At 45.7% G+C, this 19,964-nt stretch overlaps 1 protein-coding gene across 3 annotated transcripts in view; it reads right to left on the bottom strand.

Annotated features, from left to right (window-relative positions):
* Positions 1 to 19,964, bottom strand: part of CRB2 (crumbs cell polarity complex component 2) — a 65,399-nt gene that overhangs the window by 33,280 nt on the left and 12,155 nt on the right. The window contains exon 1 of one of the 3 annotated variants that reach the window (XM_068657012.1): positions 4,557 to 5,565. The exons of 1 other annotated variant lie outside the window; for it this stretch is intronic. In XM_068657012.1, the coding sequence (XP_068513113.1) occupies positions 4,557 to 4,629 (73 nt within the window). In that variant the 5' untranslated portion in view covers positions 4,630 to 5,565. Of the gene's footprint in view, positions 1 to 4,556; positions 5,566 to 19,964 lie in introns of those variants that run through there. One more of the 3 variants, XM_068657011.1, reaches the window with a different exon arrangement.

Here is a 19,964-nt window from a genome sequence, read left to right as displayed (position 1 = left end):
AGCTTATACAATAGATACTATTACACATTCTCACAAGTCTCCTCTAAGATTAAATTATTCCAAGCCTTTAATGCTCTGCGTCAAGAGGTATTACAGAATTTAAAAGTTAGATTTTTCTCCTCTCTCTGACGTGCTTTATTTCTGCACATAATATAAGTATCACAGCTGCCTATCACAAGGAGAGGTGGTCACAGAAAAGGGTGCGTTTTGTTCCTGTTTCTGGATTCATACCAACACTACCAAATGCATTTTCCCTAGTTCCAGGATGTGAAACTTGCCCTCTTCTACACCTGCCAGCTGTGGCTTTGAGCATTCCCAGAGGCCTGAATCATCTCCGGAAACAGACAATGCCCAGCAGAAGGTAGGCACTGGAGCCCAGGGTAACGTCAGATTGGGTACTTTACCTGGCCTAATTATGGGAGCACTAATGATAGAAGGAATTGTCTTTCCTACCTTTGGGTCAATTTGAAGTGGGGCTTTTTGAGACAAAAGGATGAGAACCTAGCCTGCATGGCTCTAACTTTTGTCATCCCCCTCAGCCTCCCTCTCCCAGAAGGCCAGCAGGGATGTGAAATGCCATGGGGAAGCTGCAGGGCTTTTGGCAGGGAACCAGGCTCCAGGAGGCACCAACAGCCTCACCCAGGTCCCACGCCAAGCACGGGTCGGGAACGTACAGTCAGCTCCTGGAGGAGCAGGGCTCCTACAGCAGGGAGAAAAGAGTTTACACACTTCATCTCCTAAATTAGCACTTTTGTTTTCTATTATGCCACTTGCATCAGATAGGATTTAGGCATATTCTCTTAATGATGTACTTTGGGAAAGGACTACTTCATGCTTACAAGTCTTACTTTCTGTTTCCAAAGTTACAATCCGTACATGGAGCATTACGTATGTTTGTGCATGGATCTGCCCTGTTGAATTCCTTGGCCTTCATGCTATTTTACATCTTACCCCCTCTGGTTGTCATCATTCATAAAAAGGTTCGGGAGCCTTGTGGAGAAAAGGGCTTCCTTCAGGCAGATTTCACCCGCCCGCTCACTACAACAACTCAAAAAAAGACAGATTACAACAGAGAGGAGAGAAAAGCAGCCTTCCCAGCAGCAGCCCCTGGCTGCACCGCAACGGCTAAGCTCAAGGAACCCTCAAGAGCCTGAGGGGTGAAGGCTCAGGAGCCCACCCCGATGTGACTCCAGCAGGGTTCCTGCTGACCACCCTGGCACGTTGCCTGCTGGGGAAAGGCAGCGAGGCCGAAGGTAGAGAGGAGCCCTCCACCCCGGGTACCCGAGAGCTTAGTTAGCAGTTGTGTCACCCACTGAAGGAATGGAAAGAGTTGGGTTTCCATGCCAACAGGAAGGCATGTGCTTATATTAGTAAATCCCTGCCGACCTCTGCTGATCTTTCCCTGTCCTGGTCAGTGTTTGGGATTAGTGACAGGGCGCACACCACTGCCTGTTCCCAGGTCCCACACAGCACAAGGAGGCCTGGGCAGGCTGAGGGGGGCTTTGCTGCTGCTTGCCCTCCCTCCCCCCAGGCTTGCTAACTGCAGAGGGCGAGCCTATCTGCCAGGGAAGGCAGCGACCTTCCCTGACAAAACCCAGTCCTTCCCTAGGAAGAGCCTTCAGTTTACCTGCCCTGGGGGCACACTGCCCCTCTTCAGGTGCTTTTTGCATCCTAGGCCCTTAGAAGTTGTTGTTGGCACAGCAGAACGCTGCCATCCTCAATACAAGCTAAATTTTGAGGTGTTTAGCATGGGGGAGAGTGAGATTAAGCCCCTTCTCCCTGGGCACAGTCAAAGCACGTGCTCCTAGTAATACCAGCACCAGAAAGCAAGGCCCTGGCATTCTCTGAGACCACTGCCGAGCTTAGGAAATGCCAGCAACTGGCACTGATTTCACTTGACCTGAAGTATTCCCTAACTGATATTCCTTCTCCTGTTTGACGAGGAAATGGCCATCTTTCTTATGACCTGTTTGATGTTTTAACACAGCTATGAAGATGTACCTCCCACTATCTTTCCTCTGGAACCTAGAGAAAGACACAGGCTATAAATAAATGGGTTTGATAGCGTTGCATATATTGCCACAGTAACTCTTTGATCTGTTCTTACAACATCCCCGTATTTCCCCTCCATAAACACTCCTCCAAGCTGACCTTCATGGCTTACACTTCTCTGATCTCTCAGCCATTTCCACAGATCAAATACTGAGACGGGGGTTTCCTGCATGGCCAGTTAAATAAAATGAGTCATAAGCTTTAATTTCCAATTCTAATTTAAATTTACTGACAATCAACAGAGTTGAAAGGATTGCATCTCTTTGTTTCCGTGTTTAAAAGAGCGTAAGGCTTAAACTGGCTGGATGTCCCAGCTAATCTCAAGAGCTCGCGTTAGAGCAAACAGCAAACTGCCAGAAAAAAAGTTTTGTCTGCACGTGTTCTCTCTCAATAGGCACCCAAAGCATTTTACAGGCCAAAGGTATGTGAGTTACTGTGCTTGTTGTTGCCTGGAGTTGTGGAAACAGAGAGGAGTAGACACTTGGTTCTGCTCTCCAGAATCTACTTTCCAACACACCTTAGGCTGAGAGCCGTCCTGCCCATTACGCAGCAAGCAGCACTAAAAGTGCAGGCACACGCGGAGGCTCCTCCACTCTCCCCCCGGAGTTTATGTTAAACAACTGGAGATAGCGTGGATCTGGGAGCCGGGTGGTCTTGCAGTTACAGCTTGCAACTGGCCATTGAGATAACCAGCACCATAACTGGATAATTTGGCCATTCTGTGCCTCCATGGTATTTTGACTCAGCCCATTAGAAATCACAAACGTAGTCCTATGCCTCACGAGGGCAAGAAAAGGCATTTCCTTATGGCCTTAAGAGCTCTACAGGTGCCACATAAATACCACCAGTCATACAGGTAAAACCTGGCTGAACTCCCCTTGCAAAATAGGAGCAAGTGTGGAAACCTGGGCTTGCCTTCAGCTTTACTGGCTACGTTGGTATGTCATCCACCATCCAAAAGAAAAGGACATTCTCAGGAAAATACTGTTCCAGAGAAGAGCTTCACCCAGAAGAGGAAAGTTATCGGTGCAGTGGCCAAACAGCACCAACCCCCAAGCCCATGCCAACTCCAGCAGCCACGTACGGGGTCTGTGCAGCCTAGCCGGCCTTCCCTGCACAGCACAAAGGCTCCATGACTGCCTCCCACTTCAAACCAGTAGCTATGGTTACTAGATACAAAAGACAGTCCTGCTGCTTCCCTGTGGCCAGAGGAATTCCAGGCACTTGGAGCCAACCCACCACACAAAGAAGCTGGTAGGAGGGAAAAAAAAGAACCCAGAAACAACAGAGTTCGACTTTCATATTCATGGTTGGAGGTGATCACAGAAAAGTCAATTTAGGGAGGCTTCAGAGGAAGAAAAAATAAATTGTTGGGGAATAAAAAGAAAGCTGAAAAAGGCCATAAACATCACCCACTAGTGCAAGAAACACCCAAATGCAGCATCCAGCAGGTATGAGCACAGAGAAGGCACTTTGATTGTAATTTTATCTTTACTTTTTCACACCCTTGTTCATTGCTGTTCTATCTGAGTGGCAACCAAAGAGGACTTGTATATACATGTATTGGCCTGGCGGTGCTGAGAAGAGCATAAGGAGGCCTGTTCAATCCCAATCATATTTTCCAGTAAAAGGTTGGACATGTTCCTGACACGACCTTATAATCCCTAGATGACTAAAACAGATGCCTAGGCCCAGCAGATCTCCAAGCACCCAATTCCAGAAGAAACAAATATATATTTTTAGGGACCATAAGGAATTATATACAACGGTGACTTCTGAAGCCCAAAGACACATTGCTTTGGAGCTGCAGGACCCCAGTATGCTCAAGTATGTTCTGTGGCTATAAAGTAAGTTTTCAATGTGGAAGAAAATACTAAAAAAAGCAAGCAACCGACCAATAACAACAAGCAGCAATGTTGTTACCTCATCACCTCGTTAGCTCTTCTGTTACCTCATCACTTCTTGCACTTTCAGGACAGATCTACTTTCCTCAACATCTCTAAGAGAAAACTCATGCACTGTCTTCTTCCTCCACACTTTGCACCAGAGATACCTGACACTTGAATGTACTGCTGTACTCCCCTAGATACACTCCTCTCTTGCCTTGACATATTTCTGAAGGATACAGACTGGGAATAAAGCTGTGTTTCTTCTATGTGGGCACAGCTGTGAAATTTAGAACTTTTCAGTGGAGCAAGTGGTTATTACAATAGCTGAGTACTTCTTTACACGAAAGTGCACACACTTTTAGCTCTAATGAATAAATGCACTCACAAGTGCATAGGGAGAAGGACAAAAGGAGACAAGAAATAAATAGAGGGAAAAGCTTATCTAGAATCAAATGTCTTTTATCTTCCTGACAAGAAGTTTTCAGGCTCCCAATCTAACCATGACAGTGGCATTTCGTTCAGTTACGTTTGCAATACAAGCACAGATCACAGACCTAATCTAAAGTTACCGCACATTATCTGGGTAAGAATCAGGCACAGAAGACAAAAACTTACCCCAAAACAGGAGGAAAAGTGGCAGCAGGAGCGCAGCGCTGCACACCTTGGATGTAGTTTTCTTTAATTCCATGACAAGTCTACGCGTGGCTGTCGTGAAAGCCACCGGGAGGACCGGCGGCTGCAGGTCAGGCACAGCAGCTCTCCCTACATCACGGGCTCTGCGGCACCCCGTCCATGTCCATGCTGTGCCGGAGCGGGCCCAGCACTATGGCTGTGGACAGAGTCCCCGTGCGCCCTGCAGCGCTCCGCTGCCTTGCCGAGCACAGGGAAAACGCTGCCTGGATCGCCTGGAGCGAACTGCCGGGGGCACAGCTCCGGCCCCACGGGCACCCCGGCGCTGCTGGAGGCCAGAAGGGGCAGGACCCCGCGGGTGGCCCCGGCTTGTGGCTCCCCTGCACTCCCCGGACTGAGGAAGGACACGAAGCTGGGAGCTGCACGGCTGGGACAGGAGCCCAGCGCTGGGGGTGGGTGCGGGTGCTGTCTCAGGCACCGTCCACTGTTGCAGGTGAGGACCAACAAGGACCTTCCAGAAGGGGATGACTTGTCCAAAGAGAATATAAGCCAAAAGACACAAAAAGCTCACTAGTAATTCCAAAGAGCAGAGACATCAGTCCTCACGGCTGCCTCGTGAGATCTGTGAGCCCCCGAAGCACACAAACCCCTGAGACGTACACGAGCCCTCTTCTCTGGTTAGGGAACGGTCACAGAGACCAACAGACACGGCCGTGTAACACAAGCACCAGATCACACCCCCACATTTACATGCATGTGCTTAGAGTTTTACAAGCAGAAAAAATTGTCAGGGTCCATCGTTTTTTGGGAGCCCCTGGAAGCAGACACAGCTCACGCTCAGTTGTGACCTCCTAAGTACCTCAAATCCACATCACAATTGGATTAAATTAACCCTAATGAGAATTACGTACACTGCCTCACCCCTCCAGTGACAACTAAAAATAGAAGGCAGGTAAGATGCCGTACGAGCTTAAAAAAGCAGCATGAAAGAGAGCAAGGAGTCGGCGCGGACAGACCTGTGCTGCAAATCCATTGCAGTGCTTCATCAGTTCTCTTCCTTTCCAAACTCTTAACAATACCTGTGCCAGACTTGGAAAGCAAGTGCAGAAATTGATGAAAAAATAGTTCCTGTTTTGGACAAGTTCTGTACTAAACCATGGGCTCTTTCCCACAGGTGTCCTACCATTAAATACAGGTTATCAGTACCACAAATAGGTCCCAGCTGCAAACTATCAAGGTAAAGAATTCAACAACCCCCAGAGCAAGCTCAGGTTCATGCAAACCTTCACCAATTTTAACTTAAAAATGCAGGATAATGTGGAACAAAATAAACACGCTTCCAAGTTGCAGTCAGTGCTCCGTATATTCTAAAGCTAAAACTAAAAGCAAAGGTAAAACTAGGGGTCAGCCTCTGGCAGGGTCTCTGTGACGTTTGCTGTGCACAAAGGTGTATGCGAAACTACAGCAGGGGTTCAGACAGAGCTGTGAGACTGCCCTGTGCTTCTGCCATTACTGCCATGTTTGTCCACTGTGAGACCTTTTATGGCAGGAAAAAAATAAAGGCAACCCCCCAAGAATCTGATGAAAGCAACAGGAATCCTGCACTGAGCAATTTACACTGGCCAGGCTGATGGCCAGTGTGGGGAAGTGGCTGCTTACCACCTTGTTTTTACCTTCAGCGAAGGCAGAACAACAGCACGGGCATTTTCACCAGCGGCACACCACAGTTTGGTAACAAATGCTTCACCTCACTACCCTGCCTCAGATCGCTCCACAGATGATGCATCGTGTAATCAACCTTATCTGGACCACCCTGCCCCCACTGCCAGCTCTGGTGTCTCCGCTCTGTTTTCTCAAGACCAGCCTCAGCATCGTTTTTTTTTTGCCAGCTACAGCAGCCATCTGGAACTCATTTCTCCCTCCGTAGATTCTCATTTTGCTGCCAGGGGACGTAACCAAGCACTCACGTGCAGAATCTTTCTGCCCAGAATTTTTTGCCTCACCTGGGTGAATGATGCTGCCAAGAGCTTGCCTTGTCAAAGCAATACATGCGAACCCACTGCACGGCCACGCTGCAAGGAGCACCGCTCTTCCTCCGCCAGACACTGCCCCTTCTCCAAGCTGAATACTGCAATGCTCCACAACTACCCACAGTAACTGCTGGTTCTCGTGTCTACCTGCAGGCCATGCATTGTTCATACAACAGAGGCAGTGTAACCAACTGGTAGAGGCCTTCCCCCAGAGGCTAAGGTCTCACGTGCTACTGCGGCGGGGTCCTGACACCCCTGTCGGAGCCACTGACTCCTGAAGACCTGGTACCTGCCAGCTAGACTCAAAGAGCAGAACAGTTTAGCAGAGGCTGAACAATTAAAAAAACTTGAGAGGAACATTCCTGGTGTCCCTCAGTACATTTCAGACAATGTTAACTGGTAGCACATCTAAGAGGTCTGCGGGGACTTAAGGCTCATTTAGCCCAAGCTACCAAAGCCTGCATAGGTCAAGACATCTGCTTCATTATCCTAAGTAAAATACCTTAATCCGGCATCCACCTATGCGGATATTAGAATTTAATTTTTCAACAGTCACGCTTGCAATTGTATGGGATTTTGCCAGCATAAATGGCAGACCACTTCTGTGCTGGGCCCTGGGGCATACAGCAACCAGTGCAGGTATTAACCAGCTTAGTCCAATTAAAGGACTTTAATGCAACTCTGTTAAGGCCCTGATTTGTTAGGCTTGACTACATTTCCAAAGAAAGAGCACAATTGGGTGGATTTGTTATCTAAAGAATAAGCTCCAAGTCCTTAGTCATCCTTGCTAAAGCCTTCCCCACACTGGCCATGGTTTGTGCTACCTCGGCACTGCTGCAGCCCAACGCCAGTATAATCTGCTCTTTAACATAGTATTAAAATTAGAGCCAAAGGACACAGCTGCTTTCGTCTGTGTAACACTCATTACGAGAGACTTAAGGACAGCGTAACAGCGAGGCTTCTATTCTCAGCAAGCAGGCAGGGAACTTTGCAAGCCGGAAATGCATGCCAGGAAAATGGGGCAGCAGCGGGCAAGCTGGATTAGGGAAAAGGAGAGAGAAGGTCTGGGGTACCCTGCAGAACCTTGCTGTTTTCTGTATTACCTCCTTTTCTGCACACTTTTCAGAAAACAATCTTACACATTTCTCCATGAACAGTTCACAATGAATGCACAGCAAAGTACCAGAGCAAAACAGCCTGTGCTTTCCATTCCAAGAACTATGCAAGGTGGCATGGTTGCACTATTTTTCCTCACACAGGGCTTAAATAGTGCTAAAATTACAGACCAGATACTAGAGACTACACGTGTGAGGTGACAGTCAGTACCACAGACAGAAGCTGGTAAGAACAGGGCCATCCATGCCTCCTTTCTATGCACATGAGGTACTTGCCACAGAACCTCACCTTCCCTCCTTCCAGTTCTGGAACCTCACTGAACAAAAATTTCTGCTTTTCTGAACTGAGCGATGCAATCTAACGGGATCAGAATCTTCTAATTTTTTTCATCAGCTTCCTCTGAGTGTTATTAGGCACAACCCTCAGTGACTGCAGGCCTGGTACAAGGGAAGTTAAGCTGGTTAAGAAGCAAATGTCCAGTTCCACTCAAAACAATTGTGAGAAAAAATTACTGCTTTGGTACACTCCTCTGCTCTCAATCACATCTGAGAAGTGCCAGATATATTCAAAAAGACTTAAAGTTCTCAAATTTCAAGTTTACAGACCCACAGGCCAATTCTGCATACGGAAGGGTTCAAAGACCTTACAGTGATGTAATGCTTGAGGGTTGTCGGGGGCCCAGTCTCTCAAAATTCGCTCTTTCTTGCAAATAACAATTACCCTTAGAATTCATGTCACCGCTTTTCCATTTGGCCACTAGATGTCCCTTCTGCACTGCATGAATTCAAGCAAAGGCCACTGTGTGAGAACAGGAGTTGAAACGAAATTCCTGTACCAGCAGCGCTGTCAGCCCAACGCCAGCAGGCACAGCCTGCAGCGCGGCAGGACGGTGCCAAGCAGCACAGAGAACCGCGACCCGCTGCAACACCCACACGGCAGACGAACCAAGCTTTGTCTGCAAATCAAAACCTCGAAGTTGCTACTCAAAGTTGGGAACAACCACACAAAATTTACACTCTCAAGACATACAGACATGTAGAAATATGAATGGTCAGAGTTTCTGACCCAGTCTCACTTCCCTGAACACAGCAATTGATTTCAGATAAAACTGCGGTGTTAAGGCAGAGGAGCAGACCTGTAAAACAAAGGCAGAGCAAACACGTATGGGAATTTCATCGGAAATATCTGTGTGAGTTAGGACTGAATATAGCACACAGTCACACGTAGGTGTGTGGTCTGCCTCCTCCCATACGTGCAGCCCTGAAAGCCCGGCCAGCAGGCGCCATCCTGTGGCAGCAGACTCTCAGTCCTGTGACACACCAGAGACTGGCTCAAACACAGAAAGGACTCCTGGCACTCACAGCACAAACTAGCAAGAAAGCCTCTGTGAAATCCTGCTTTAACTGAGAAACTGGAACAACACCAGGTCCTCTTAAGAGAAGTGACATCTTAAGCCTAAGTTCTTCTAATCAGCATTACCGCCCAGTTCTGGGAAGACCCCCCCGGTTTGTCTGCAGACTACGGAAGGTCTGAGGTTAGTATTTGAGGGGACAAAATGGAAGCAGAGTGCCTGAAGCCTGGAATCACCTCCTCTGCCTTGCAGCATCAGCTGCCTGTGCAGAGATCCCCAAGACATGTCTCATTTCAGAAAAGAACAAATTGGAAGAACCGGAACAAGGATATCCAGCACACACACAACACTTTATGGCTTCCCCTCCAGTGCGCGAGGCCATTCACATTACATGCAGCCTAGGCCATCGTAAAGACAGAGCCAAGCTTCTGCCAAGTTATCTCCACGAGAAGTTACAGAAGTCAGGCTCTAGCCATGGACGTCTCTTTTGATCTATGTGAGACTCTGCTGGAGTGCCACAGGTCAAGTTGAAGCCCCTTTGATCCTCTTCCACTGCTTACAGCTGCATCAGTGGAGGCGAACCCCTTCCAGGAGGCCTCTCTTGGCAGACGAGGAGATGAGAACGCTGAGCAGCTAACAGGCAGCAGCTAACTGCCTGGACACCTCTCAGGAGGATATTCTGTATGTAAAGTGCTAGAGCTGGGAGAAGCATGCGTCCAGTATGCTGCCTGGATCCAAGAGGGTTTTGAAGGTGAGTATTACAAGGACTTTTTGCTGCTGTTTTTGTCAAAATGATCCAACACGCTTGTAAATGAAATGTCTTTTTTTTTTTTTTTTTTTTTTTTTTTTTATCACGACCAGCACTGCCCGGAGAGAGCCTTTCGGGCCACGAGAGGGCAGTGCCGGGCAGCGTTCTGATCTGCCAGCCAAAATCCAGCTTTGAGAGGCACCCTCCTAGATCGATCAGCATGTTTGTTGCAACTGTCTGCATTGTTGGCAACCCTGGAGTCCCAGTGCTCCCTAGGGGCTCAGCAGGCTCCAGGGAAAGAGTTAAATGCTCAGCCAGAAGCAGTGCAACCTGCAATCAGAGCCAAAGGAAAGGAGTGAGTAAGTAATCTCTGCAGCGGAGTCTGGGGGAAAGGAACATTTTAATGCAAAATTTAGCACTTTGTGGAGGTCAAAGCAGGGGGTGGAGAAAAGGGAACTTTGGGGAAGCTCCCAGCTGGACCTGAAAAACAACTGCATCTAGCTGCACTGTGTGAGCATGCAGAGCTGCTGTGCTCTGAGGCAGCCTGGCCTCAAAGGCCTGCTGCACAGTGTTTGACAAGTGTGTCATGGAAATTACACCTCTGAAAGCTGCATAAATCAGCAAGCACTGCCTCATTTTCCTTCCAGATGCAATCTCTGTGATCTCTCACAGCCTTCATGCACACATTATGCTCTGCAATTGGGGCTCCACATAATGTGCATTCTTACCACAGTCGGTAGCAAGGAGTAGAATGGATGCAGACCTCACATGTGCCAAATGCTGAGGAGTGAGTCATTTTCTCCAGGACGACAAAGATGTGGGGCTCTCTTTTGCACATTTGCATCTCAATAAACACTCCATTCAATATTCTCACCACCTCCTATTCTAACCCAGGTAACTAGACAGACATGCCTGTCACCATGAAGACACATTTTTCCACTCACAAGCCGGGGACATTGCCCAGCTCTCTCAGTATCTCAGGCCTGCACACTCATGACTTTCTAGGCCATCAATATCATTATAACCACTGACTGAGCCACAGTGAGACGGAGCAGCAAACATCTCCTAAGTTACATTCTATTTTAAGAATAGTTCACTAACTGGAGCTCCCATTTGAGTCAATTGTTTCTTCTTCCGAGCTGCCCCAGAAGAATGGCCGTACCTATACGGCGTGTGCAACAGCTGCTGGATCCACCATCGCTTGGATAAGAGGGTCTGCAAGTCTCACAAGGATTACTGCAGTATGCACTGGCATGTGGGCAGAGACATTTCATTTTGCTGAGATGCCATACCCTGTGATCTCCATCACCATCCATTTGTCAGATTGCTTAACGAATTTCAAGAATGACAAATACAGAGCTTTACACAACTGTCAACACGACAGCATTCAAGTGTGTTTTCATGATCCTCAAACGGTGCTGCATCCCAGTATCAGTAACACTGAATTTATTTTGTAATTAGAACCTGAAGAATTATCTTGTCATCACAGTGGCAATGATGCTTCCAGACCTCCTCTGTACATGTACATCTCTATTTAAGTAAAAAAGAATTATCTAAGCAAAATTAACTTAATAAGGACATAAGCTAGCACTCCTGTTTTCTTCTGCTATAGAAATGTTTTGGTGATGACCAACTTGGTGGCACTGATGTCATATCAGAACAATAAGAGGCGAGAGAAAATCCCTCATTTAATCCCTCAAATCCTTTTCTGAAAATATTTTTATTTGCTACTAGTTGCCTAACTGGACCAGAGATACAGGTAGGCTGAAGCTTTTAGGACTTCAGCACTTCTCTGTCCCAAGAGAAGCTCTAGTTTGTTCCACTTCTCTTAGGGAGCAGTTTGTGTGTATTTCCTACTCTGTGCCTTACAACAGCAGGCAAAACAAAGCCCTGCTGAGGCTCTGCTAAAAGGTGCCCATGATCTGCTCACAGGTGTTTGAATCCTTGGCTCTGGTAACTGGTGTGCTGGATGTGCACAGGAGCCCATCAGTATGTTGGAAACAAAAACTACTTCGTGGACTGAACAAAAGGAAAACAAAGCTGCAGTAGCATGCTGAATTAAAACACACTCTATAATCCTGATTTATAATTGAGAAATACAACCGTGATGTAAACCAACCTTTAAGGACCCAGCACACTGCACTGCATGAAGTCATTACTGCTTTGTGCTACACTGGGTGAGTGGAGGCGTGGCAGCTAAGTGAGGCTGTGCAGTGCACCAGCGGTGCTGACAACGCACCGAATCCGAGGGAGTGCGGCAGTTCTGGGTGTCTGACCGAGCGTTTTATTAAACGGAACATTTTAAGCTGAGGGACTCTGTTGCTCATGCACCAAGAGCCATCCGATCTGTGGCTGCATCGTCAAAGGCTTCAGGCGTGGGAAGTGGAAGCAGCAGCAGCAGAGTCTGAAGCAGAAGAGTCCATCTCCATATGAATGCTCAAAAACTTCCAGTAGAAAGTGACCTCAGCAGATGGAAGCAGATACACTGGGAACCATTTTCAACTCTTCCAACATACTTCTGAACACAACCGTAGGAACAGAGCCCTGGTAAATCCTTGTTAAAGCACAATGGTAGCTACATCAGAAGTATGATTGCTTCAGTAAGAGCAAGAACAAGCAGCAAGACACCTCTCTGACAGGAGACATGGAAGGCTTCTTCTGAGGTTGTATATAAAATATTCAAGAGGATGGATCCAGAATCTTCCCAAGAACTACAGCAAGAAACATGGAAAGAATTCTATCACTTTAAATCTGAACTGATGCCAGTTCAGCCTTGCCATTCACCAATGATACATATCTCTGGAAAGAAACATGATAATTGACAGCTTATTGGAACACTATCCATTTTCTCCCTGAGAAACTCCACTGCAACTAAGTCACCCCTATATTTATCACAGCAAGAAGCAGCATCTTGTATCTTGAAAGATTTCCATGCCAAGGCCAGGTTGCCAGCATCATTTATTATGCCTGAATGCCTTAAGAGACAGAAGTCACAAACATGACAATTTAATTCTCGTTCGCTTTGGGAATGGCTGAATGCACCAGCCTGGCTCTCCTGTTTGGGCAAACGATGACTCTTTCTGCTTCCAATTCAGCCTTAGCTCCTCCTCTTTCTATTAAAGGACTTGACTTCAGAAAAATTTTGTTTCCTGTATCTGCAACCAGAAGGCAAGCCAAAGTATATATGGCTGAGCTTCCCGTAATAGCAGAACGGGTACAGAAATTTCGTTTCACTGCATGGTATTTGGATCAATCTCTGGATCTTTAGCTTGTACATTCAGTGAGTCACTGATGTTTGGTGAGGGCCCATCAATGCTTTTCAGAAAACGCCTTTAGTTGAAGATGTAAACTCCATTTGATCCCAAGTCTTTTTTAATGCATGACTCTGAACCAAAGGACCTTGCTTATTTCTGCTCATCTGACTTCTGGAAGTCAGTAGGGCAACCGCTCTGGAAAAAATGGAACCTGAGAAGTAAGGACGAAACCTCCTCAGAGAAAAAGACAAAATCACTGTCACTTGGAGTACAAGAGATTAAATGAAAATTTCTTCAGTTCTGGTTCCACCTCCCTTTGCAAAGCTTGTTAAAACATGCTCTCTTTGCTTCTGCATTTTCTTTGATTCAGACCAGACGATGTAACATGGGGATTAATCATTACAGAGCACCTGGGATTTCTGAGATTTCAGAGATTTCATTTGGCTTAGAAAGATAGAAAGACAACCTGCAATACTGTCAATTGTCAGGGCTGTTACATTTCCTCTTATAACCCGGGGAATGCAGCTACTTCCGTGAAATCTTGAACGAGGTAATGATTACCGTGAGCTCCCCTTTCTCACTCAGACTTAACCCAAAGCAGGAATGCATGCTTCTTGTGAATGCAGCCAACTTTCAGGAATATGTGAATGACCAAAATGCACAGGAGAAAGCTAGGAATGTCACCACATTGTTTTTCTGCTTTGGAACAGTTTACAGTTTTCTTCCTGAATGAGAAGAAACATTCCTATAAACATGAATTTAAAATTATGAATCCACTCCTGGCCATTAGATACATCAAAACTGCTACATACTTTACTCCAATTTCCTTGTTTATTTCCCCTCAGTCACTTAACCCTACTGTCAATTTCTGTTTAAACCATAAAACTGACACTTTGTATTCCCACCATCACAGGTCCCTTGGAGTTTACACTGATGTTAAAACCAAGGTTCCTCCCCTTTCTATGACTTTAAAGCTCATAACCCTCCATTAAACTAGCTGATTTGCTGATTCTGCCCAGCAGAGGACTTGGTCTCCTGTCTTTTTCTACTGCTTAACAGAATTGGTACTTCAATTATCAGCACATCCTCATGGGCTGATGGAATCTCCCTGTACGGTCAGAACAAGTACCTACGGTTTAGGAACCAGAAGAACTTATTGGGCATCAACACACAGGAATTGCCACAGCAGCAATAGACACAATGCTTCCTCACTCATTTATCCATCTTCAGCTGAAACTGAGCTTCCAAGAGCAAAGAAAAAAAAGTCAAAACAAACTGAAGAGTGAGATGGAATCCGTCCTCTCAGCGACAACCAGCCAGATGTCAGGTGTCCAACCCACAGAGCCTGACCAAGGACAAAGTGGTCATTCTCTATTAGCTGCGGTGGGATGTTGGGAATTTTGAGCAGATGTTAATAGGATGAGTACATCCTAGTTGTACAGTCTCAGAATGATAATGCCTGTGAATACCAAAAACATATTGATCTTCTGAAGTGCATAGTTAGAACATCTAATAGCTCTAGAGAGAGCAAGAGAAACACTCAAGGGAAAAAGGAAGAAAAAAAAGCTGCTTTAAGATTGGATATTTTATCTGTTGAATCTCTGGGGCACACAGGGTATGTTAAAATGCTACAACCCAGACACGCATTGAAGTGTGCCAAGAATGCACAGTTAGTACATGAGAATCAAAGAATGAATTTACAGAACTGTGAGACTAACAGGTTTAAACCATTTCTTCAAGGTATGTTAGAACCAGGAAGAACCTAAAGATGAAAAATAATCCTCACTGTGCTGCCCTGGTGGAGTAGAACTGTATGGGGAGGAAAAAAAAAAAAAAAAAAAGAACCAGTTATGCAGAGAATACAGATGCTGTTCAAAAGAAAATCAAAGGGAAATTCTTTCTATTTTAATAACCTCCTCTGTTATTAGTAATGCAGATCAGGACTTTGTTCTAAAAGGAAATCTAATTTCTAACCTACAGTTTCTTTTTCAAGTGCAAGACATTTGAAAGCTTTTTTAAACAAGGGCTATATAACTGGAAAAATTAATTCATTCTCCTCGCTTTGATATCTGTTTAGATCAGCATTACACACACTGTCAGAAGGGAAATGATGTCCTCTGCTCTGCACCAGAGGGCCAAACAGTCTGACAGTGTAAGCTCTCTGCTCCATGGTACTGATCCAGTTTGTTTTCTCCATCTCACAGAACAGAGCTCGTTGAAGAAGTGTGAGACTGCAGGATGCCAGGACTGCAGATTACCAGCTTATTCAGAAGTGTTTTCCATTTCTATTAGCTATACATCAGACTAAGCTGCACTAACAGAAAGATCACTGTAAAGCTGGCTCTCAGCAGTGCCACCATAGGAGCATATCATAACTGTAAGAACTCCGGTCAATAGCATTACATATCCACCGAACCACTAAGGACATTAAGCAAACACTTTGAAGAGCTGAGAAGAGATTCCAGTTGTCCTGAGCTTCCCATTCTCTGACCGCAAAACCACGCTCTCATATCAAATGGGGAATGAAACTCAGGGGACATTTTAATCCTGCACCCCTGCTCTAATTAATAATCCTACTTTATCAATATTTGATGCAGCTGTTATTGTGTCTCCTCTCACCATTGTACTTTTCATATAATGATCTGAATTATTCTGATCTGCAGCAGAGCAATAGCAATGCACTCCTTCCAGAAATCACAGCAGCTCCTTTCCTGGCACAGCGCCTTTCCAGAACTCCTTGCTCCGTGACTAGCCTGTGAGATCGGCAGCTATAGCATAAGCCAGCAGGTAACAATTTATGCAGAAAGGTATACTGACACACTCCTTAATGACATCCCTGCTTCCTGGCCTGCTACATCACCACTATATGGAAAAAATACATCATTTCCTGAAAACTGTACCAAGGCATAGATGCTGAGCGCACCAGAGGACAGTCGCTGTGTATACCAGCACGGAGAACCACAATTACTAAGGTACAAAAGCAACGACAACAAGAAAAACTTAGTTTTTTTTTTTTTTTTCAAATGAAAGTGTTGAGGAGGAGGAGGTGGACTACCCCGTGCTAAACGTAACAGCAATGCCCATCCCTTGCCACAAAACCTTCGTTCAGGTCACACGAACCTATCCGACGAGTACATGATGAGCATGCTGCGGTGGTCCTGCTTCCACGGCGTTAGGAGTGCTGCTACTCGGCTGCTCACCACCCAGCTCCACAGGAGGGCTCCCTCTTGGCTCCACCGGCGTAACTGCAGCTGCGATACCTCCCCGAACAGATGCTGGTAACATGCTCGAGAATATTAACTCAGCCATTGGAAGTGCTTAAGCCGATGTGAATTGCTTCGGTAAAAGGCGGCTCAGGAACAATTACATACAACTACACGAGAGGTAAAACATTCCACAGCCCAGCTCTCGTGCTTTAAAATGCAGAAGCCTCTGTGAAAAATAAAACACATGCTCAAAATTCTCCATCAATGCAGAATCACTGGGATTAGTTCCTGATGCGGAAGAATTCAGACACGGGGAGAAGCAGCACAAACCCATGGATATATAAAGGGCTTATTCTGCAGGTTCTTTGGTCTCTCAATTTCTGTGTATCGTGCCTTTCATCTACAAGGCAACTTATTTAAAATGAACAAGGAAAAAAAAAAAAAAGTAAAACAAACATTTAAGAGAAAAATAACCCTCTGATAGATGAGAAACACTTCGCTTGTGCATTTTTTTGGTGCTGCCCAGCTTGTTTCTCTACAGAACGACCGCTCTCAAAGCAGAGTAGGGCCCAAAGCATGGCAGCCTACTGGAAGGTTCAGACTCCCCTGTTAGGCCACACATTTCTCCAGTCCCAGCCTTCCGTTGCACTGTGCCATGTTGGTATCTAGCATGCAAGTATCAGTCCATGAAAAAATAGGAGGGAGCAGAGAAGCGAATCTTCATCCCAATAAAAGGCTGTGCATTAGTGGCCTCCCTGCCTGGAAAGCAGTTGCTATTTGCAGAAGAAAAACAGGAAAAAAGTACTTAGACATGCCCAACTGCCTGCCATTAGAGATTAATCACAGAAGTATGGCATTCCTCTTCCCTAGTTCCCTAATGCAGTATCAGGATAAAGACCACAATTTGGACTTCCAGTAGTGAGGGCAAAAAGGAAAGAAAGAAGTGGGGTTGAAGGAAAAAGGAAACAAGTCACAAGCAAGTTTGAGACTCCAGATAATTACGTATTTTGTGTGTGTGTGCACGCATGTGTATCCCCAGCCAGTTCTGTCCTGAGGGTGTACAAACCTGTAACTTCACCACCTGGAAGAAAGCCCCCCCAGGTGCCAAAAACAGACAGGATTTCTTGTGCTGACATTCAGTATGGAGCCCAGAACAGATTGAATTTCTGTGGAGGGCAAGGGGAAGGGCTGGAGTGCACAGAAATCACATCAAAAAGTTTGTGCAGCTTTAGCTTGTGGAACATAAAGGCAGAGATATTAAAATAGGAAGATTAAAAGAAAAGTAACAAAGAAATGTTGAGGTGTTCACAGGACAAGGGGTAGAAGTCAAAGGACCAGAAAAAGCCTGCTAGTTACTGAAGAGCCTTCTACACTTACCATCTGACTCAAAGGCCAGAGAAGTAATTAAAGATCCCTTGCAATTACAGCAGGCTTTGGTTCAGGCCCACAGAGACTACGCTGCCAGGAAGCTCAATCCTTCCACACTGCAGTAGATCCTGACAAACATGAGACTGCCAAAGGCTGTAAAAATAACTAAGAGACAGAGTAAGGCCTGAATAAGCCTCGTTCAATGCATTAGAACTACCAGATAATGTAAACTTTGTGGGAACTTTTAATCTCATCTGTTCTGTCTCTAGAGAAAAGACATGGTTGCATTTATTTTTTTCACAGTAATTATACAAGCACAGTACAGCAAACAGATGGAGGTGTCATAAGCAAAGTGTGAAAAAGGAAAGGAAAAAAAAAAAGAAAAAAGTGAGAGTCCCACTGCTGGAGATTATCATGCTGTGAAGTCTTGCTTGCAATGATCTGTCAGGAAAATGGCTCAGCTCCCCCAGGTCGGGACAAGCAATAGGATAAGCCTAAATCCTTAACCTCAGAGGGAAGATGTCCTGGGATGGACAGGTTTGCCACTCCAGAAAGTGGGGCACGGCACAGCACAGCACGGCATAGCACAGGGCTGGCCAGGCCAATGGCCAGCCAGCCAAAAAAAAACAACACATGGAAAGCACAGAAGTGAAAACGTCCTCTAAGTGGAAGGAACTAAATAACTGATGTTATCAGCACATAATGGGAAGCTTTATGATAACCACATGGCCTATAAAGACTATGGATCTGCACCACAAAGTGCAGAATCAAGTTTTAACTGAGCAGTACAGAGGGACACACTGGGTTATCTATTAAACACATGACAAGATGCTACAACTGAGTCTGTCTGCAGGATGTCCTTTGCTAACGCCACTGTGAATGGTCACTTGTTCAACTACAGAACACTTCTGCCATGCAGTATAAAAGGACATTAAGTTTTCAATTCTGCTTTTGAATTACGTTTCAGGTATTGATTTTACCTCATGCTCAACGTATCTGATGTTTTCTTCATAGTTACAGCCTAATCTTCTGGTGCTCAGAGCAGAGAAGCAGCATTTGCCACATCTTCATCAAGTGTCTGAAGAATTTTTGTTTGTTTAAACAGACTGATCTCTGAACAGATCTTCCCAGTGCTAGTTTATCCCCAATCCCAGCAGCCAAAACAAACCAAAATATTTGGCAATACTGAATTGTTCAAAGAAATGAGGCTTTCTTGTTCATAGGGGTCTGAATGGGTTGTGAAAGCAGAGACATCAGTCACTCAAAATAGTCTGTATCCGATCACTTTGCTTGATGGTGATTAAATATAGGAAACGTTACTTGTCCAATGTTTGAAACAAAAGGCCCAGGGCACCTAAAAATGCTTTCCTTAAAGAGCCCTGCTCCCAGCCCAGCCCACTGAGTCCTGTAACAGGATCAGTCACAAACCTCTGCTCCAAAGCGAAGAGAAACAGAACAGAAAGGAAGTGAGGAGGTTCAAGAGGCAGGACTCTTTGTTCCTCTTCATTTCACATGTAAGCCACTCTTCGTTGCAGACCGCTGTGAGACAACAGATGTTACACACTCATCTACTCCCTAGATGCTTTTCTTAGGAGGGGTGCTAGTCTAAGTGGTTCAGTGCAGGGTTTTTTACCGGTTCTGCAAGAACTTTACACTTCAAGTGGAAAAAAAAGTTAGGGCTTTTTCCTAGCTTTGAAAATGCTGGACTTTGGATGGTTCCCATTCTTCAACATTCTACAGGAACAGGCAAAGCAAAGCACAGACACGGCGAACACCATCGCTGCCTTACCAAGTAATTTAAATACACACGAGTAAGTGCTGCCTTATAGTCCTTTAATTATGCATTGCGTCTGAATTATGTATTGAACAGAGGGCACACAGGAATTCTGGTGGAAAAAAACAGCCCTGTGCAGCAATGCCTCCTCGCCCAGGGTAAGACAGGAAAATGCCCTACAATGGGTTTGCTCTGGCTGACCGGGCTGCTGCTGTTCCCAGGGACGATCTGTGTACCCATCCTCGCTGCAAGAAATCGACTGCAGCCCTCTCAGAAGAAAACACTCTGCTGGTGAGCAAAAACTTCCTCCTGTATCCTGCTGTACTCTTATTTAGCCCAAATTCTGTTCAAGAATAACATAACACGTAAGCACTTTATACCTATAAGCCTACAAGGCCTAACCTGTTCACCACTCTAGCAGCCTCTCTACTGTAGATGCGAAGTGTTTAAATACAGAATACACACCGTGTTTTTCACATCAGGCAGTGGTTTTACAACATATGTCAAACCCCAGAACCGTTCAGATTATTTTGGGACTTGCTCTAA

This window comes from Anas acuta, chromosome 20 (assembly GCF_963932015.1).
Source record: "Anas acuta chromosome 20, bAnaAcu1.1, whole genome shotgun sequence".
Lineage (NCBI taxonomy): Eukaryota > Metazoa > Chordata > Aves > Anseriformes > Anatidae > Anas > Anas acuta.
Note: the sequence above shows the minus strand (reverse complement) of the source record. Positions and strands in the feature narration are given on the sequence as shown.